The 22,641-nt window shown below is 36.7% G+C and overlaps 1 protein-coding gene and 1 long non-coding RNA gene across 6 annotated transcripts in view; both read right to left on the reverse strand.

Annotated features, from left to right (window-relative positions):
* LOC142600939 (uncharacterized) overlaps positions 1-22,641 on the reverse strand; it is a 734,111-nt gene that overhangs the window by 143,555 nt on the left and 567,915 nt on the right. The gene's annotated exons all lie outside the window — the stretch shown is intronic.
* KHDRBS2 (KH RNA binding domain containing, signal transduction associated 2) overlaps positions 1-22,641 on the reverse strand; it is a 380,284-nt gene that overhangs the window by 38,896 nt on the left and 318,747 nt on the right. For 3 of the 5 annotated variants that reach the window (XR_012834428.1, XR_012834430.1, XM_075747410.1), the window contains exon 7: positions 9,962-10,044. Coding sequence is in view for 1 of the 5 variants with exons in the window: in XM_075747410.1 (XP_075603525.1) it covers positions 9,962-10,044 (83 nt within the window). In the remaining 4 variants the exon portion in view is untranslated. Of the gene's footprint in view, positions 1-2,463; positions 5,476-6,877; positions 8,083-9,961; positions 10,045-22,641 lie in introns of those variants that run through there. The other 2 variants (XR_012834432.1, XR_012834431.1) reach the window with 2 other exon arrangements.

A 22,641-nucleotide genomic window follows, 5' to 3' on the forward strand; every position in this document is an offset into this window, starting at 1 on the left:
TACTCCCTGGATTTATTTAGTCGTTTACAACATGCTCGAAGTTCAATTACATCTCATCTGTCTCTGACATTTTCCTATGTTTGATTTCAAAAAACAATTAAAAAAAATAAAACAAATAATGAAGCCAGTAGAGTTATACAAGCATAGGATTGGATAGCCATGATAATTGCAAGATGACTTTGGGTTCTGAACTTTTTGCAAAATCTGAAATAGAAAACAATTTGCCATTTATTTGCTGTAACCACAGACACATGGGGATTTCTATTCAAATATTCTCCATTCCACTGTACTTTTCTCATACAGACAGAATTATCACTGAGCATTGGTATGAAATGTCTGCAGACACAGTATTTGTAAAGGGAATGATGCAGAATTTTAGGAATTCCATCCAGTTTTTGAGGAAAAACTTTACTTCAGAGCAATGAAATTTGATTCCATTTTGCTCATTGAATCAAATAAATGAGAAGTGGCATTTGAGAACACTTTCTGATGATGAATGCCCTAAGAGATTGCTGTGAAGATACATAAAAAGTCATATTCTAGGCTTCATGGCTTGATTGATTTCAACAGGTTGGAAATAAAATACAGGGAAATCTTTATTTATGAACAGGTGGATATAAGCACAAAGCCAAAATGAAATATGACAACGTATAAATACAATGCATACTGGTTAAAAAGTGAGAGAGTGCACAGTAGAGAAAATAATAATGAATATTGCATTTTACAAAGAACTAGTGTAACCACTCTACCTATTGCAGCTTGTGTCTATATTTGTGTCTGTATATTTTACTATATAGTAATACTTTCATAGTGAGAGAGGAGTGAACCTCTGATCATATTACCAAAAGATTTAAGCATGTGATAATCTACTAAGTAAATTAATGATTATTCACAGTTGTGTCTAGCTACCATTTTTAAAATAAGGACAAAATAGTTTCGTTTTACTATGGACAGTTCTCTCCACAATTAGTCTACAGGAACTTTTTACAAAGCAAGTAGTCAAAAACAGTGGGACAGGCTGATTAAATAAAGATATCTGATAATTGCTTTAAGTGTTTATTAAACTTGTTCTAAAGTCAAGGAAGATCATTGACTTCTCTCTGTGTTTTCCTTCTGAGTGCAATCAGAAAATATGATTCTGACAAAAGTTTTCACTAAAGTTCCTCCACAAGACAGGAGAGAGAATATGTGAGTATGAATGTGAGTTTCTCAACGGCAACACTGTCTTTGTCCTAAGACTGTTCAGAAATACTTGCTCCTTAGTTCTTTGGTATTCAATTAAACATCCAAAGATATTATTTTTATCCTGAGCATATCTGCCATCTTTTGCTTGGAAATCCCTCCACAGCATTGTAGCTGGGGATTCAATTGGAGGGAGGGTAGATATTTGGACGCCTCAGGAAAAATTGAACTACACTACACCTACAAGTGGTAGGTACAAACACACTAGAGACATTGAAAAAAGATAGAAACTTACTAGAAGTCTGCCAGGCTTCTTCACTCACCCAAATGTCCATCAGCAAGTAAGGAAACTGATAGGTGTCTTTTGAATATCTTGTGGGAAATATGTGGGCTTCCCCATTATCTAAACATGTAAGAAAGCTTTACAGTGCTGAAGACTGAATCCAGAAATAGGGATCAGAAATTATCTGCTCTACAGCAGCCATTTGTTACTGGCAATGGCTTTCTCAAGTAACTGTTCTAATTAGATTTTCAGAAGTTTTCAAATGAAGTTTTCTTTCAAAAGTTGCATCAAAAGAGGTTCTGCTTTTAATAAGGTTTTAATATCTGTTTAGCCAAAGCACAAAATGGAGTGTAAGAGTTATTTCTGTCATGTAGGTAGAAGCTTTCAGGAATTTTGACTCAAAGATCTTTGAAGAATGCATAAGCTTTTCATTTGTACAACTCTAGCACAGTAATGTGCCGATCAGTTACTTGGATTTCTAGACATTACAGTGATGCTAATGAAATAACGCTGTTGCATCACTTACTTACAAGGACAAAGGTGGCCCCTAAACTGGGTGGCTCCCAGACAGCTATCACGTCAGGAAAAGCTACAAGCATTCTAAATGCTGCTCCCCTCTCTCTCCCTCAGATCCACAGCAGAAGGTTTCTAGCAGTTCATTCTTGCAGAATCTTGGCAGACTTATTTACTTTTCTCATGATTACAGATGCCAGTGAGATGACTGACAAACCAGGTTTTGTGTTGTAATTTGCACTAACTATTGTTGTACGTACCTTGGCACTGTTGTAAGAAGTCTACATCAATACTTGAAACTAAAAGGAGCATCTAAGACAGTTTATACTTCATATGAGTTGGCCATGATATTCATTTCCTATGTAGTGGCAAATAAAATTAATGACTCTTAATTCTCTTGATATTTTTGTATTTAAGATTTTTTCCCCTAATGAATTTTTCCCTTTTTCAGCATAAGTAAGGACACAGTCTAAAAGAAAGTTCATCCAGTGCTGCATTGTACTTTATTATGAGATGTATTATAGTTTTCACTTGTGTACATTTGTGTATATAGGTGAAAATGCTACCTGTGAAAAATTAAGATCTGGTATCTTTATTATGAGTTTATACTAAAGGAATGAACTAGAATTATTTACTGCAATTTAATACAACATGGAAAACATATGAAAGTCAGTATCCCACTCTATTAAAAATAAATTCAATACATTTACTTTTTTTAGTGCTTGAAACATCCAATTTACTTTAATTGTTCCTAAAAGGATTTCTATCAGTCATAAAAACCCCACAAATCAAAATGGAGTTTGAAAATTGGGTTGATTTCTTTTTGTTTGCAACAAAAGATCTTCCTTAGTCCAATTAGATTATCCTTTGTTGTTATCTTGAAGTAACCCTAGTCATGCATGAACAAAAAGGGGAAAAGGTAACAGAAAATAGAGCTAGTATGGACCATAAGATCTTACCTAGATCATTTCATCTACCTATGTGCACACATTTATTTACATGATTCTTTACTGCAATTTGTCTAATGTGGTTTTAAAAGCTATGGTGATGGACATTACCAAGCACTCTAGTTCTGTTTTACTATTCTTCACCCCTTCCCCCGCCCCCCCCCCCCCATGTTTATACTACATTTTTGTTACCGAAATATAGGGCCATGATTTTAAGCTGAATCCAAAAGGAGTTTGGAGGGAAGACTGGTCTGTTGGATAGAGTTCATCAAAGAACATGTACGCCCAGCAGAACTATGTACTGCTGTCTTAACAAGTGTACTAGTCTGAAAGTGTTATTCTACTTGCAGCACTCTGTGAAGAACTCATCTTTGGAATTAGATGTACATACAAAGTCTTGATATCTGGAGGTCAAGCAAGGGTAACCAGGATGAACTGGAGCTTAAGCAAATATACACTGCTGATGTAAATAATTCCTGGAGATTCAACTGGATAAAATATTCTTTGTTTTACTTTCTATGTAATTTTGCAGCATGTCTCTGCACTGAAGTGATTGTACCTTAAGCCACATAAGTGACATGGGCTGAATTGTGGTCCATGTTATACTTCTGCATATCAGAAATAAGTGAGTGATCCCTAAATCTCCTGTCCTAGCAGCCCACACTACAGAAAAAGGAACTGTACAGTAGATAGCAAGAACTTAACAACAGAAACAAGAATAACCAGGAAAACAAAGTTTCTTTTCAAAGTCAGTAACTTGCCATATATTCAATCTCAATGGCTGAATGTGCTCTTGAAATTTTCAGTGGGTCTGAGTCATTATAAGAACATGAATCAGAGCTGCACAGCCTATTACAGGTTGAATTGATAGGTATGGCTATGAACATATAGTTACTGGGATACTACTACATTGATATGGCCACAGCAACTAGCTGCCATGGCAGGAAAGTGGACATAGGCAGCATATATGCCCTGAAACATGTTTTTCTCATTATATTTTTGTTACTAGCATTGAGAAACAGGAGCCCAATGGGAGATTGTACATGACAGCACAGCTATTGGTATGAACCACAGATAATTATATCTTTTCAATTAAATATAATTCAGTTAGATGAAAGCTATGCCAGTCGACTTGAAATTCTCTGATACTGCACCTTTCCTTTCTCTCTTCTTCAGTCTGCTAAGATAATTTCATCCTGGCAGTTATCTAACTCAATGTGTGTAAGTCTTCAGACCCTGTAAAAACTTAGAATTTATTTCAGACATATTATGCCATCTTTCTTTATGTTAACATTTAAGTTCTGTATTACCATTAACTTCTTAGCGAGGAAGTTCGGGATGACATGACCTGTAACATGCATTTCTGCATCAGAAACAGAAGTTGGGTTGTTTGCTTAGCAGATGCAGGATGAGTTTGCAGTGTGTGTTTGACAGACTAAAAAGATGTCATTGTCCCAAAACGATCTGCATAGTAGCATGGAATGTGTGTCCACAGGACTCTTGCCTATAGCATTATATAAAATATTTGCAAGATTAACAGTAAATATTTTGCCAAGAATTGCTTCAAGGCCCTAAAATTGGGTTACTGTCATTAGCGAGGCTGGGTCCAGGCAGGCAAGAGAAACGTGATTTACCTATGTCATCTTGCAGTCACAGCATAGATGAAGATATGTCGTGAGAAGGCCTGTGTCACTATGGGATGACATCTGTAACAGTAATGTTTTGCACTATTTCCATCTATCTTTTATCACTGAATTATTTACTATTCCTGTCAGTATGTTGCAGATTTTCTGATATTTGCAGCCTAGGATGGGAGTCACAGGCTCTTCTTTCTTTAGTAAGCACCCACTCAGCAACTCATTTTGCGGCTGAACTATATTTTTAACAAAAGCCAGACAGAACAAAAGATAGAAGAACAATCCAATGAACCAGCCCTGGAAGCCATTGCCAATACACCAACTACATGTTCACAAAACCCAGAACTGATTGATGTGGGAGTGTTCGTGCCAGGCACTGTGGAACAGGGAAATTATATCAAACCCAAATTTTAAGCTTCAATGGACAATCACTGACTTCCTTTGCTTTTCCCTGTCAGGCACCATTGTTTACATTGCATATGGTTGGATAGGTCATGCACAAGTGGATTAAATAGACCATACCCTTCCTGATTTGTCCTATGACCGGCCAGTCCATCCCAGATTTCCTTAGTATCTCTTTGACTGTGAGACAAGAAATGAAACTGCTGATGCTGGCAGAGACACAAAGGTCGGTGGAGATGACTACAGATGTGGTAGCAGAGCTGAAGATGGCTCCTCTGGCCACCAGTGTTCTCATCTGATTCATCAGCAAATGATCCACTTCCACAAAGTTATTCTGTTGGTCTTGGCTGAGGAGTGTGGCAACACTTTGCACGCAGTACAGTCTGATTCCCTCACGACTTCTGAGTAACCAGAGAGGCAGACTTTCTAATCCTTTCCTCCTGGTGCTCTAGAGTTTTCAGCCCATGAATCCTGGACAGTGGTGGTGGTTCAACAGACTTAAAAGTTCCTGCTAAGAAAAGAAAAAAGCGTATTACATTTTGAAAACTAATAGGATTCTCCTACATGTTCTGTGTTACAGCTGAGTTGGAAATTGGTACTTCTACCATTTTGGAGTTTTGCCTTATGAGCTTGCTTGTTGCACTGTAAAAATCATGTTTATTTCTTTAAACCAATATCTGAGTGGGAATGGAAAGGAAGAATGGTTGCCAACACGTGTTCCAACATGGTTGGAAGCCATTGAGAATATCAGTGTGCTTGAACTGCTAACAATCATCAAAAATTGGACAAGCAGCATGCCTTTGCAGGCCTGCACAGGAACGACATCTACCTTAGCAATGGAAACTGGGCAGCATCTGACAGAATGGCTCACATTCAGCTGAGGGTTGAGTCTAGCTAAACACCTATGCAGTGAGAGCAATTCTGTGTAATACCTGAATTCTGTTAGACAACCAGAATATACTTCTGACAAGTTTTTAAGTACCAAGTGCAAGGGGAGTGGAAAACTTAGATGGATATTAAGCAGTTGCTGAGACAAGACAATGCTGTTTGAGATCATCAGGCCAATTCTTTCCCTTACCTCCCTTCTGCACCTCAGCATTGACACGTGAACAGGCAATGGTGAGGAGCAGAGATGGTAGTCACATTCAGAAAGTGATTTTTACTTCTGAATAGCATGTCTAGGATTTACATTTTTAACCAAAGTTGACGGACTAGAGGTTCAGGAGGTAAATCTAGCTGGCAGAAAGGGTTTGAGCGTTCTCTGTCTGACTTCCAAGTGCATAGGGAGTAGTGTATAACTTAACAACTACTGAATATCTCTTGGTGTGTCTGGGCAGGCAGAGGTACTTACCACTGAAAGCCATCTTCACAATGCATAGAAGGGAGGAGAAGAAAGAGGAAAAAGAGGTTTCATCAAGAAATTTGAAGTGCAGTGCAACATTGCCTATGGGAAGTATGTCAGGTCCAATGTCTTCCCCTGCCCACTGAAATGGTTGTCTCCCTGTTCTCTTTAGCATCAGACAAAGCTTTCATTCTAATTACCTTAAAAACTGTAGTTTGACATCAGTATGAACAAATTTCTAAAATGAGTAGGGTTTCTAAATGCCCTTGCTAAACCTGTAGTCTTTTGCGTAATCTTGTAAATAATGATTATAGACACATTTGGGAAGGGCAGCCAGTTGTTCATTTAAATCTTTGTCCTGAGGTTCCACCTTGTGTTCTGGGTAGTCATTATGGGACAGGAAGTTGAGAAGGAAGAAAAGGTAGCTTTAGAAATACAGCTTCTGTTAGTTAAAAGGAGACATACATCATGCAATATAGACTGTAGCAATAACTGTATTTGTTATAACCCATCATTCTCTCCTTCCTAAAATAAGTCTCCCCAAACGTAATAAGGTACAAGTGACACTTACCATAGTGAGGGTCCTGCCGTTCTTTCTTCAAGTTGACTATTGTGCCCATTTCAAAGTGCTCTTGAGGTGCCTCTTCGCTCATTCACCCACGGAGACTTATTGTGAGTTTCACTCCAGTCTGATCCTGAGACTCTGTCATGGTCTCTTCTGCAAGTGACCCCATTCCCCTATTTTCAGTCTAATAATCAGACTGTTGTCATGAAGGACAGAGCTCATTGTCTGGAAGGGTGGCAGTGGTAGAGTTCATCAGAGAAGGACCTATACAAAATATATTGCTGGACCTGCAATACTATACCTGACCTTTAGTACAAATCTTCAGATACTTGTGCACAGAAGGACAGCGTTTACCTCCGTTTGCATCTGGATGTTCCTGGGACTAGGTATTTTTGGTACTCCTTTTACTAAATCATAATCCCATGCCATAGCACAGTGGTGTATGTTGACAGCGTGCTCATTTTCTCTGCTGTTGGCAGAGCCTAATTTATAAAAAAGTCTAAATCAGACCTCTTGGGCAATGAGGACTAAGAGCCCCTGGGAGGAATATATATGGTCAGAAAGCCTCTGCTGAGCAAATGGGAAATAGAAATAAGGTCTGGAAGACAAAGGTATAGGTAATGAGGGGGTGGGGGTGGCAGGATACCCAAACACTATCTTCACTCTGTGCATTTAGTGACTAGAACAAGGCACAACTTAGTACGTGCTCTGCTCTAAAGCATGCTGAACTCAGCTTGCATTCAGTCCATTGATCCCATCCTGTCCATTCCCATCCCTGTCTCATCCTCCGACCCGACACATTCTTCAATGTGAAGCAATGACGAGAGTAAGGCTTGGTCAACATGCGTGGTAAGACGGTCAGACAAGAGTTTGTACCTTCTCTAAGAATTTCCATATTGACTCCTTAATAAGCCATAAAAAGCAAGTGGAAAGTCTGCCCTTAACATGAACAGAAATCTTGGGACTCTGCATTAAGCCACTGACTACAGTTTTTTCTCATCTCATGCTTTAGAATTTCAGTCAATCCCTGCAGAGGGCAGTAATGGTATTTTTCTCTCTGAGCACAGACATTGTCTACGAGTTTGTGTTAATTTTTTTCCCTGTAGATCACATACTGGATGAGTACTCTGAAGCAGTACAACTTATCTTCTTTGCTAGGTGTGTGCATGATATCTCTTGCTCATATGATTGGAGTCTACTAATAACAAGATCTGTGATTGAGAGAGAACTTTTAGGTATATACACCTAGCCAAATATTTTGGTCATATTATTTTATTATATTGTATTATTTTGGCTCAGTAGGGAGGCATTTCTGTGAAGCTAAATGGCCAATAAGGTGCAGAAATCCAAATTGCTTATTTAATGGTCCATTTGTTCTGTAAATCTTTGCAATAAGTAGTGTATAGTTCAGAAAATGCTCTCTTTGAAATCCATAGCCTACTTGTGGCATTCAGTGCCACTCAATATGGATAAGTATGACTGTGTGTCCTGCCATAGATTACAAAAGGAAATGTTTTAGTTGCAGATTTTAAATAGACTAAGTATCCTGCAGGTAGCTCACCTTTATGGAAAACATATTTGATGACTAAACTTAATAGCTGTTTAATTGACAAAATTATGTGACTCTTTATGAATTTTCTTTCTTGAGTCAAATTATCACTGCCGGTTCTAGCTTGATTATAATACACTTCTTATAAACTTGATATATTTGTCATTTAGTTGCCTGGGACATCAACTTGCAAAGAAATAACAGGTTAATTCAGATGATACAAAGCAATGTCATAGCAGAGAGATTTCCAACTAATTATTATTTTTACACCAGAGGCAGTGTCTCTTGTGACAATTCACTATTGTAGTAAAAGATGGGCTGAATTATTTTCAAAAAAGTTGGAGTACATTTGACAACAAGAATATCTACCTACACAATGACATGATGGGTGCAGCTAGTAATGTATAATTACTTAAAACTATTGTTAAAGTACACTTGATGGGGTTCAAATTTAGGTGTGACAAATCCTTTTAAATATTCTTCACTGGTTATAAAAATACTTACAAAGTATTTTTTTATCAGCTCACTACAGCAGTTCTGGAGCTGAACATCATTCTGACAGGCATTTTCATCAGCAAAGCATTCAACAAAAAAAGATGGTTCAACAAAAAGCAAATTTAAGGTCCTCTGGTCTTTAGAGTGCAGAACTCTGTCCATATACATCACTTTCTTGCCCAGTGAGAATTACACTCAGTTAAAATCTATGTCTTGTTAAAATTTCATTTGTCTTTCCACAATCTTACATGTACTCTTAGCAACCCATAAGAGCATTTTCTGAACAATTGGCTGAAGCACCCTTTTATCCCTCAGCTTAACTGTGAAAAAGATGTCATTCCATATTTAATAAACATGGACCATCTGTCGAATTAATATATGAGTGTGTGTGGTGTATGAATACATAAAAAGCGATCATTTTTGTTGCCTCGTTTTAGTGACACAAATCATAAAAGATGTGAATGTAATTTTCCCCATTATTGCACACAGTAAGGACACAAAATACATTTCCAAACTTGGTTGCTTTTATAAATTCTGAGAGTTGCTGAGAAAGTAACTGGCTGAAAAAGTTTCAGCCTTACTTCAGGCATGCAGTTCCCTTCTACAGTTTACCTTGATGGTGGATTCCAACCAGTGGCAGGTATTTAACTTTTTTTTTTTTAATAATTTCCTTCTGGTTTTGCCTAAAACATTGCAAAATCCATAAATATTAGATACCCTTGACAACTTTGCACTAGTAAAGGAAAAAAAAAAATTGCACAAACAAGTTCAGAATGACATCAGATAGGAAAATGATGTAATCACTCAATTTTTTTTAAAAATACACTTACTTTGCACCAATTTTAAATGTATAACTGCTTGTATTTATGCTTCATCTGAATAATTCTGTATATAAACTCTGCCATTTTTGCTTTTTGTCAGCTTTTTAAAGTACTGTGAGATTTTGTAGAATTTAATGTGGAAAATAAAACAGGAAACTTACATGAAAAGCTAAGAGGAAAAAAAAGTGTTCTTTGAAAAATTAATGTAAAAGTACAAATGCTTACCTTTGTGTTTGGGTGGCATAACTGTTATCATATGCCTCATAGCTTGGATCATCATATTCACCTCCATATCCATCATCGTATCCCTAAGGGAAAAACAGAACACCACAGCTCAGAAGAGCAATAAATCAAAGCATATTATCAAGCTGTAAAAGTAACTTGCATCAACATATACATGCTATGTATGCCAGTGTTATGTAAAACACACAGCCTACTGATGAGAATTGTGAAGAACAACCTGTACGTTGCAAGGGTAAAGAAATCAGTTACTCATTTAAGAACTCAGCTTATTCATTGATAAACTGTGGAGTATTGTCCAAACCACAGTGCTTCAGTGGGATCTATGTAAAATACTGACGAATGATAATGAAAACAATAATTTCCTAGCAATTTGTTATATAAATGGTTCCATAAATACCTGTAGGTGAAATGAACAAATGGCAGGAAAAATATATTGACTGTACAATATTATTAAGAATGTTACTGTGATAAGATCATAATATTCAGTCTATTTAAAAACCACAAAAAGCAAACAACCTATGAGAAACAATATTTGTGCATATTTGTGAAGGAAGTAATGGGTTATGATATTTATAAATAAGTAAGCTTACAGTAAGCACCTTTTCCTTCATGGAGCATCCCACTCCTTTTAAAGGCATGCTTTTCTGTGACAAGTTAATGAACACTTTAATACACGTTCTGCCCACCTAACTTAAGGGTCCTAACTGGAGGGCTCAGACAAATGCTCAGGGTGCCTACACTAGAGAGACACAAGTAACTTCAGGAGGTGATTCAGCTCATCTAGTGCCTGAACCTTCTACTGAGGGAGCCATGGGCAATTATGATTTGTCGTAGCTGCCTCTGAACCAAAGAGTGCTCAGGAACCAGACAATAAATAAATAAAGAGATCATCCAGGGGATGACTTTTGATATGCTCTTTTCATACGACAGGACAACAGACTAGGCAAGAAATGATGTACAGACACACTTTTTTTTTTTTTCCTCTATGAATTCTGAAAGCAAATATTTTTAGTTAAATAAAAAGCAAACATTTCGTAGTCACAAGAAAATTTTCCTGTTACAGAAAGTGCTAAAGGAAATAGGGGGCTTGAAAACCTTTGACTCAATATATATTAATATCTTTAACATTATATGGCTAAATACACACTCTTGCTTCTGGGGACAGGATGAGAGAAACAATGAACCACAGGAGACAGATGTTAGTCACATCAATTAACATGCTACCAGGTGGGATCCTGCTACTGTGAAGATGAGGGTGATGCAAGTTTCTATATAAGGTCTAATACCTAGAGGACAGACATTTCAGCATGCTTACCCACCATATGAGAGAACAGGAAAGGCAACAATTACAAATTAGCTCGCTCAGTTTCTTGATGCCTGAGGTGGATCAACGTTCAGCACCAGCAGGGCAGAGAACACTTGTTAATATTTGACACTTCTGCGGGTTCATGTTACAGATATTAACAGCCTCCCTAAAGGCTCAGAGCAGGTCAATACAGTGCAAGTGGTTCAAGTGGAATGGTTGGAAAACATACAGTGTAAAAAAGCACAATGTGTCTTTAATAAAGAAAAAGTATTTTCTGGATAATGTTCTCTTATTTGTGTCAATCTGTATGAGAATTATCTTCTAATCCTACAGCTGAACTATTTATGTAAGGTACATACTAGCACTTTTTTAAAGTTTAATATGGTGTATCATACCCAGACACTCTTGTCCCAAAGAAGCCTTTAGGCATCTAGAGCTGAGATCCAAAACAGCTCCTTTCACATCCTTGAAGTGTCTCAAACCCACTGAGCATTTTTCTTCTCTTTAACCTTCAGCTACCTACAACTGCCTTCAGAACCTGCAACTTTAATGTGTGAAAGGATTTTTTGCATGCACATTTTGAGAGATGAGACACCCAGCTCCTATGTAGACCCTGTTAAGATCCAGAAGCTATTAGTTTGAGGACATTCAAATTCACATATTCTGCGCTCTGTGTGTGATGAAGACAATGCTCCCAAGAGCAGTTCTGTATAAATCCTGAGCCCGGGATGTCCCCTCCAAACGCAGTGCAATCTTTTACTCAGCAATAGAGTCAGACTCCTTCATGCACTCTCTAGGGCTATTAGTCCTTGTATTAAAAACAAACAAGCAAGCAAACCACATCAAATTGATAAACATTCTGTAGGGACATGCTGATAGGACAAGAGCTGCCCTCTGAGAGAATCTAAGTTACTAATCTAAGTTACTAGTGCTGTATCCTCACCTCATTGAAGGCAAAAGGATTGATTACCCATGCTGTCAGTGTTTTTTCTTCTATAATTTCTACAAGTTCATTTATTTCACCAGAAATCTTCACATATACATGTATAAAACTTAGACATCCCATCCTGTATGTAAGTTCTAACGGCTTTTAATTGAGTTCTGTGCTTTTCAAGCAGAAATATCTCAGATAAAGCGACTTTGGGCCTGACCTGATCAATGTCTGCCACTGGAGAATCCATCTCCACGCTCATCAGAATATTAGAAAACTTGTATGAAGAGTTGATAGGGTCAAGCCACCTGGTTTCAGTGAAGGGGAAGAAAGCGCTTGCTTAAATCTTCAGAGTTCTTTGAAGAGGTTAATGAGGGTGCAGAACCTGAGAGAAACAGGTTCCTTTGAATTCCAGAAAGTTACTGATGAGGTTTGATTCTCAAGGCTATCAGAAGGATTGGGCTTGGTTAATTGGGAAGACTCTTCCTGTGTGAGGAGTCTTTTTCCCCACGGTAGCTGCCACCACCATTCAGAAGAAAAAGCTTACTGGAATGAACTGAAAAATATGAAGCGGCGCCACTAGCAGAAATATTCAAAGGTTTTTATGCCAGAGTATCTTTATCTCAGATATTTCTTAATAAAACATCTTTCCAAAACATAAGAAAAAGACCTCTTTACTTTGTGTCAGGGAAAAGGAAAGTGAGTCTTTCAGTGACCATGATTTGCTCTGGCCTTACAGTGATACATCCTGAAGCAGAGATAAAGGAACAGAAATACACATCTGGAGTTAGCAGTGGGGCTAACAACGTTCATAAACAGTTCTGGATGATTTTGAGGAGTTTTGGTATAGTTTAGTATTAAAAAATAATAACTAAAAAAAAAAAAAGAAAAATTAAGGAAAAATTTAAAATACAGTTCAATTCAAGAAAAGACTAATTTGAAAATGAGCATATTTAAGTATTTACTAGCCTTTCCCCATAAAGTGAAGATAGGAAAAACTCTTAGAAGAGTCTCAGAATAGGACATGAAATTAGTATTGGGAACACTCACTTCAGGAGCAAATATGCACTACTCTACCACTGATAAGGAAAATTATAGTCAGGGGAAAAAGGGGTGTAGAAGAAAAAAAGGACATAACTGGAAAAAAGGTTTATATTCTACTACCTGAGAAGAAGTTAAGTATCAATTTGATTCAATACCCAAAATATCATTGAGAAAGATTTATTTTATTGATTTAGATTTACTCAAAACCTTTCCAAATTTCAGGTGCTGAAACAAATATTAGAAATACAAACAAAATAATAAGTGTCATCAGTAACAACAATTTCTAACACAATCTGATCCCTTTAAACATGAATTTCCTACTTATTGTTAAAACTCTATTTCAAACAATAACAGCCCACACTCAAATGCACCAAGTTTAAATCACATCTTCTCTGAATAGGTGTAGAATATAGGATTTTCACAGCATGCTGTGAAAAATGGCAGGTTTCAGCTCTGGGAAATCAGGAAGGAAAACAATTCTAACAATTCTAGTGAAAGCTGCCCTACTCGCAGCATTTTACGTATGTCCTGGTAATACATGATAAAATACAGTATAAGGAGGTCAAAACTAATTAGTTTTTTATAGAAGATAGCTCAACTCTTTCTAAAGTAGCAAACTGCAAAAAATCTAGACTTTTTTTTAAAAAAAGCAAAACGCAAACAACAATAAGTCAAAGTAAAGTGAGTTATGCAACTCTGTACTTGGCAAATACGTGAACTAGAAAATGTCTGCAGCCGGAGGACCAGGGTAGCCCTTCTCATTAGTTGCACCCAGCAGAACACAAAAATTAGTACCGTGCCTCAGAGAATGTGAGGGTATAAAAATCAGCCTCTAGTTGTAACTCTGAGCAAAACCAGTTGTGTCCCAGTAAAGGGGCCTTTGCATAGTTTCCACTATTTTCTTCTCCTTCCTTCTACAAATCTACAAATGCTGTCTCACCGTCTTTTCTGTTGTGACTTGGCCACATCCATATTTTCTCACACATCCATATCACCTCAGCTTAGAAGGCTAAAAACTAGACATCTACCACTAGCCTAGTGATAGATTTCCCTGAAGAATCCCAGGATAGAAATAAAACATTTTTAGACAGTAATTCATCCCATATACTATGACACCTATTTGAGGACAAGTTAAATGGCTCTCTAAATGAGAACGAACTTTCCAATTACTATAAAGGGAGCCTGGGACAGATACATTAGATTTAGATAACTAACCTTTAGGTAAGTAAGTTAGTTCGTCGTTTGAAGGAATTTATTGCTCAAAGAAAGCTGAGCTTGTAAAAATCAGTGCTGCTAAGCTTAATTTTGAAGCGATCTGAGACCCAGAATGCGATCAGAACGCTGTAAATTATGCATGGGGATGGGTGGGCACATCAGAATAGCATCTCAAACAGACAGCACTCTGTTCAGAGAAGATCTCAGGTTAGACAGTCTGGCATGCAACTGACTACACACCTACAACTCAGGAAATGCTAACGACTGTGGGAAATCTTAAATCTCACTCCTTTTAATTTATATGAAACACTGAAGAGAAAATAGAGGAATACATATGGGAAGCCTTCTCCTTCCAGATGTATGACTCATGCCCTTCGCTAGTCATACTGCCTGTTTGGCTTAATGAATCTTAAATTTTTTCCTGCAAAGAGCATTTAAGGTGATTAAATTATGTCACAGAGAAATGGCAATTTTAACCAAAGTTAACACAGATCACAGTTATTATACTTGGATCTGTACTACTGTCACCTCCTTCTCTACTTGTTCTTTTTAAAAAAAACCAGGAGATAGCACTGTCATTGTGTGTTCACAATGATTTGTGAGGAGGAGGTTGAGCCTCCTTAGAGTCCTGTAAGGGAGGAGAACTTGCCTTCCATCACAGTCACACTCATGAGTTTGGTGCTCAGTCCCCAACTCGTTCTAAGGCGGGGGCAGCTCTGAGTAGATGTAGAGGAACAGATCTCAATATATTCATTCCATGTAATTTAGACAAATGGCAATTTCTCCCTACCGACTACAAAGAAGGGTAAAAACTGTAATTACTTTAGATTTGGATTATTCAGTGTTGAAAACCTGCAGTTAGAGTAGATGAATCTCACTGAAGTACCTGGGAAGTTAGTCTGTTACTGTGCAAGGATTCCCAGAATTGTAATTTATGCTTAGAAACTGAAATTCTGACTAAACTGTTCCAGAAGTACATATGCCTGCTTTCATAGCCGGTCTTGGATACTTCTTCAGCTATACCTCCAGGGTCAGAAAAAAGAGAAACTAGATATTGTAAGTTTGTTGAAGGTGATATATATCCTCTGCACTATTGAGATCTACCAAGCATTTTGAAGATGAAATCAAAGACGAGTGGTACTATATCTATCAAAATGATAAATAGTAGTAGTAATAAAAAAAACCACAAACAAACCTGAAATTAAAATGCAAATACTAATCAATTGAAAAATCAGAGCTCTATGTTATAGACTTCATGAAAGCAATATATGAACTAGAGTCTACAGTGCTGAGACAACCCAGAGTAGATGTGCTTGCCAGAGGCAATGAAGTAATCTCAACACATTCGACCTCTTAACAAAATCAGTCTTACTCTTCACATACCAGCAATGGAAAACACCTTTATAACTGAATGGTAAAACATGTAGTGGTGAAGATTTTTCACACAGTCATGGAAATATAAATGAAATTTCAGTATAAACACAGTCATGGAGATTTTGCAAATTCAAAGCAGAGAACATAAAATGAGCTATTCATGTCTTCATGTTTCAATGATTTAAATAAACGTCCTGTTTAACAATTAGGACAATAAGAATGAGTCGAACTAAACAAGTTTACTACCCAGAAGTCCTAAAATTGATTACATGCAAGATAAAGATAGGGCAGGGGCCACAGAAACAAATAGCTGTGCAGTACCAAAGCAGTTACAGTAAAACAGAATCTTAGATACTTCAAGAAATTGCTGCACACTCTCCTAAATGGAGTTTTCTTTTTTTTTTCCCCTGCTATTTGTTCTGTAATTTTTCAACTAAATGCAAAATGAATGAGTAACACTTAAAATACATTTTGGTGTACTGAAAAAGAAAATCAGAACAGAATGAAAATATAAAAGAAAATCTAGTAGAAATGAGACTTTTCTTACTCCTTCCGAATTTGCAAGACTGTAGCCTACAGCATAATTTTCTGCTGCAATTATTACACTACAACATTCATCTAACATCTTTATTTCTTCAAATCCTTCTGTTAGCTCTCCTATGCTCATGAAGTCACATTAAAACTTCTCATTTATGTGTCAAAGCTCTGTATAATCAGCTGCTGCTTACATCCATTGCACTTTCCCTGTCCCCTAACCTTGCCACCATCAACACTGAAACCAAGTCCGCTCCCATTTTACTTGTGCTTTTTTCATATTGCCTCTCCATGTGGAATAGCATCCTAACCTCAGTGTCAATCCTTTACTCAGTACCTAATGCAGAGGAATGTCTTGCAGAAACATCTCTTTCTTCCAATATCAATAACATATTTCAGTAATAAGCAGCAAGTGGAGATGAAAAATAATCCAAGGTATCTTCTTTGTGTATCTGCAACAAGTTGCATTTTTGCACTTGTCTATGATTCTGAGATCTCTAAAGAAAGGATTTTTTAATTGTTATTTTTAGTGATGACTTGTACTGCTTGAGTGATAACACATTACAGTAGCAAGTTGCACTGGTGATGATATATCATGTAAATGGCATTTAAACAAAAGATTTATTTTTCCTGTGAACTGAAATGAATAGTGTAGAAAGCAGCCTTTGGCTGCCAAGGGAGGATGGGCTGTAATCTCTTTATCATGTCTAATATTTCTGTTTCCAAAATTTCAAGTACAGTAGATGGTGAATTTCTTGTGTATCCTGATGCTCCCCTAGTTGTATAATCGATAGATGGAGCTGCCATAAAATCTGTCCATGGAGCAGTAAAGTTTCTTGTATGGTAGATACAGAAATCATTACAAGTATCTACTAAAAACTGACAACTCTTCTGTCTGAGTTTAGCAACTTATTGATGGTTTAAAGCAGTTCACAATGGTTTGACTTGCTAGACACAATGCCTTAAGAGTAAACCATTTCAACCTTAAGTAAGCTTTATAATAGTTCAGAAAATGAAATTTCCAGGTCTTGAAAGGTTGGGAATTCTCCTCTTTATTTTCCAACCCTTGAAACCTGGACCACAGGATTGTCCATCTCAGAGCTTGCAAATGTGCTAGTAAATGCTGAGGTACTAGCAAAGAGCAGAAATACTTTGATAGGTGCTTTACTGGACCTTGAATTAATTTTAAATCAAATTTCACTCTGATGTATTACGAATGTTGGAAGTAGGTAGATTAAATACAATTTGGCTAACTGCAATGTAATGTGCTCTAGTAAATACATCCTCAAATTCTATAAACTGTCCATGTCTCTGAATTTACAGAATTCCCTCAGGAAAAGACTTGTAGGAGTCATCCTGATTAACAGCTAGGAGATCTGTCCAATTTTACTGCACCATTAAAACAAAAAAGTTCCACACAAATAGCCTTAGAATTTCTATGTCAAGAAAAGAAAATACATAGGTTAATTCTATGTTTAATCCCATTGGTTTTGATCTATTTTTATTCTCTATTGAAATATATTCAACCATTAAGGATTCCATGATTTAGTAATATGTAACAGTAACAAAACTTCACAGTGGAATTAGAGACAAAATTGCTTAAAGTGCTCAAAACACAGGGCAGATAAGGATTTATTCATTTATTAATCCTGATGCAGGTCTAGATGAGAGTTCAGGTATTCTTAATGTTGGAGTCTTCATATCCTGATCTTTGTTAGATACCCCACACCTTTTTCATAAATTACATCTCTTGCTGAATCAAATTCCAAATGTCCTAGATTGTTACAAAGATAGTTCATCACATATTTCCTATATTCTAATTTTATAGGAAAATATTTCTGAAAATAAACTTGGACAATTAATTTTAATATTTCTTATATAATTTATGCATTTCGCGTAATTTTTGATTCTTTATATAAAAATTTTAACTCTTACATTTATTTTTCTTACCTTATAAAAGACCATAAAGCAGTATCTAGAAGACATAAAAATGGTAATTCTTTTAAGTTTAAGCTGTATGGCTGTTTTAAGCCATACAGCTAAATAGTATTTCACCAGTTCCATGACATCTGATTTTTTAAGTTGGAAACTGAATAGTGTGTCTCATCAATTTATATATGTGAATTGATCAAACTTTTTTTCATTCAAACTTAAATTTTGAAGTTGACATAATCAAACTTACTCTGAAAATATAAGTCGATTTTCAAAGTTATGAAAATTCATCTAATACTAGGAAAACTAAATGTTAAGTTGATATCAGTTGCAGAAGAGATGAACTCATTTTTTTTCTGCTTATGACAATGATTAAATTCATTATGTAAGTGTTGCTTACAGTGAATGCAGCAATATTTGCACTGCTGCTAATCATGTTTGAATGAAAATGTCCCTGGAAATCCTTTTCGGTCCTGTGTACTGTACAAGAATAAAAAAGAAAGTGCCTACTCACTGTATCTTCTTAACTGTAATATTTCATTTTCTAATAGATAATGTGAGACTAGGAAATATAGTTTAGCATGATGTATAAAATGAAAGGAGTAGAGGTAACACGGAATTCTTGCTTTTAAATGATGTAAGAAGAGTAAACTTGACTAGCACAATCTTGTACAGGAATTATTGCAGAAAGGCCAGGTATAATTAAAAGCAAACATGTAGAATGTGATGGGACTTCTCATTTGTGAATACAATAATGAGCAAAACAGTAAAAAGTGGTTAATACTTATTGAGATACTTAGAGGTAGTCTTTAAATTGTTATTCCCTCAAGTTTGAGCATGCAATTAGAGAAATTAGGGATGGAAAAGAACAGATCATCTATTAGGAGCTCCTGTCAAATATGATTGCTCATTTCAGCACATTTTCTAGTGCTTTCTCTAATCAAATTCTAAATATTGCCAGTAGTAGGGATTCCACCATTTCTCTTGGGAGACTGTCTGACAGCCTAATAGATCTTTGTGTCAGACACCTCTGCTAACTTTATCCCATACGACTAAATATATCTCACTGTAGCAGTGAGATGTATTCTACCAACTCAATATTCTCAGTATCCTCCAATGTCTGTGTTATATTCTTCCATTTTCTTTTAAAAATAATTCAAATATAAAGATTAAGCCAAATGCAAGTCTGACACAGAGATATACTGATCAACAGATAGCACATCAACAAGCCAGAACCCCCAAATCTTCATAATCACCTTATACAGACCCCTACCTCTACAAATCCCTTCCTTTCCCGGGGTTCAGCAAACAGATGTGCCGGAAAAGACATCCAGTCATCTTTGACTGTACTGGATCAAGAGTGTCAAACACTGCGACTAGCCCCCCTAAAGTGAAAGACTTCTAACACTAGTGGCTCTCAGGTGGTGATAGATGACCTACCTGAATTAAATCTTAAAGTCTGATGGAATTCTATTGCAATAAAATCCACACAGACAGTTGCAGGAAGTCCATGCAGACTGCAGAATATGGCTTTCATAGCAAGGCTTACTCAGCAAGCCCTTGTGCTGTCACTGAATTTGCAGATCTTTTCTAAGGTGATCAAAGTGATGCAGATACGGATCACAGTAACAAAATCCGTATTAAACAGAGAATGAAAAAAATCCTGTTATTATGTATGTCACACTCCTAGACTGTCGTGCTGCAAACAGGGATGTGTCGTGATCCCAGATTGTACCAAGACACAAGAAGGAAGAATAGTAAGAGTAGTTTCCCTTATTGAATGCTGCACTCTTTCCACCATGCAGCTGTAATCACTTTGGTCTAGCTTAGTCTTTATGTGCTGGCTATCATTTATGGTTGAAAAATCAGAAAATAGACCTGATATTTGATACTTTAACTGAGTTAAGTGCATTAAAGACACAGAATCAGGTAAAATTGACATACTGAAAACACTAAGTTGTAGCTCTATGCTAATTATTCTAATGCTCGCCAAGAAATAAGAAGAAAGAAAAAGTGTAAGAAAAGGTAAAAAAGGCCAACAGCGCTGTTCATTGTGAGACTATTCATCTCAGAACAGAGATTCTGACCTTTCCTGACACAGCCTGTCAACAAATGAAGAACAAAAAATGATTGAAAATATTGATGGACTTCCAATCAGTCCTCTTAATACTAGTCTTAATACTGATTTTCATTTATCATAGCTCGCATCTAATAATAACTCTTCTACTCTAAACACTGCAATAGAGACGCTAAAAGCAGAGTTCAACAACCTTCTCAAGCGTGCCTGGGGCTGGGTTCCCAAAGCCGTACAGACCATCTGGGGCCATGACTTCTCCAGCTCCAGTCGCTGTGCAGTCTACTGATGGTGTCCAAGACTGTAATTGAGAATAGACCTGAGGATTCTCAATGTTTCATTTAGTCCATCTCTTTAGCTCGTGATTTAATTTTTACTAATAAATCTCCATTTGTTTTCAACTATTTATTTCAGTATAATTACCAATCAAAAATAATCAAGATGATGAATATAGGAACATTTTAACATATCCTGACTCACAGAAAGTACAATCATAACAACCTTACTGTTCTACCTTACACTCACCAATTTCTTGGAAAAGCTGTCATTCTAGATTTTGATGAAATCCTATAAACCAAGAGCAAGGTTTCTAGCTGACCACTGCCATCATAACATCTGATATAGTTACGAAAATGTTTTTCCCTGTAGAAATCTAAGTTTTTGCAAGAAACAGGTTCTTCTATTATACACCATATATTAATACATTAAGGAATATATACATATAAATTTATATATATATCTATATATACACACGGGCACCTATCTTGCTCTTGTGTAACAGCAATATTTGCATCCCTTTCATTCAATTACATTGTATGAGCGTACACGGTTTTAAGGCTCATCGAAAAGGATGCAAGGCAGAAAGTTATGTTCACTTTAACTTAAATCTCTGGTAAGAAGTAATTTCTAGTTCCTCTTTTTAACAACTACATTAGATAAACAGTGTCAAATGTGACAGGCTGACTACCTTCTAAAAGAAAAAAAATGTTTGAAGAAATTATTGGCCACAGCAATGGAAGCACAATACAGATTGCAGGGAAGATGTGACTGACGTACTTGAAATTTTGTGTGGTTGCTGGCTTTTTGAATGAATAAATTTTACTGTCATTAGAATTTCTCACTAAGCTCAGAACCCTTTTAGATCCATTTTCAGCATTGAGCATAATTCTGTATGATTCTAGTTCTCCAACAGTTTAAATTTTAATGCTTGCATGCCAAGTCAATTTGCATTAATCTTCTAAGGAGACCTATGTGTCATCCCATCCCTGCCCTGCAACACATATAAACATGCACACATGTGCAGAAACTTATGACAGCAATTAGTACACAAAACACATATGTTGCCTCTCCAGCTTTCTAGAAGAAAACCAAGATTTTTGTAAAGAGAAGCTTTCCATCATGACCTACCACTCAGGCCATATCCTCAGCTATTATATCCTAACATATCCTGCCTGGCTTTTACCTTCTAGTCCAGCAGGGCAGAGTCTCTCCTGGGTCCCATGTGGCATCGTTGGTTCTCTGTGGGTGTCTTGAAGGCTGTAAGGTGCCTCAAATGGCCCAGGCAGCCTGGCAGCACCTGAATTGTGAGATGAAGTGTGTAGCTACATAAGTCTTTTGAGTTGGGACCTGTCTTAATCAAGCACTGATCCTCCAAAACTGAGGCTACCTACCTCATACCCAAATGTGTCTGAAATCTTGAAGATTTTGAGGTTTATGTTCCTAAAATTTTTCTTCTGGGCAGGCTTGTAGCTGCCTCAGTCTTGGCAGAACTGAACAGCTCAACAACTGTATACTACTAATGCCTAATTAGTATCCATTAAATAGAAGTTCTCCACTTATCATCCAGGAAGGTTTTGAGCCACTTGGCATGCCTCAAGAACATCTAATGCATGATCAGCCTGCCCATAAAACACAGCTGATACCACTTGTTTCTCTCCAAAAGAGCACAATACCACAACACTCCAGTGAAGTGCCAAACCTGGTGCAATACCTTTTTCAGCCTGAAGCTACATTTCTAATGAGAATGGATATTGCAACAACTGGGCTTTAAGCTATTCTGTGAGATTGGTACTCTTACCTAGTTGGGGGTTTTTTGTTGTTGTTTTTTTTTTTTTCCAATTTTAAAAATTAATTCAGGAAAGAGAGGTTTCCAAAGAAAACATGAATATCCAACTTTGTTTTTGGGACATACTCTTGGAGAAGGAAGTTTTAGATTGCAGTCCATGGTCCAGTAATTATTCTGAGTTGTATTT

This window comes from Balearica regulorum, chromosome 3 (assembly GCF_011004875.1).
Source record: "Balearica regulorum gibbericeps isolate bBalReg1 chromosome 3, bBalReg1.pri, whole genome shotgun sequence".
NCBI lineage: Eukaryota > Metazoa > Chordata > Aves > Gruiformes > Gruidae > Balearica > Balearica regulorum.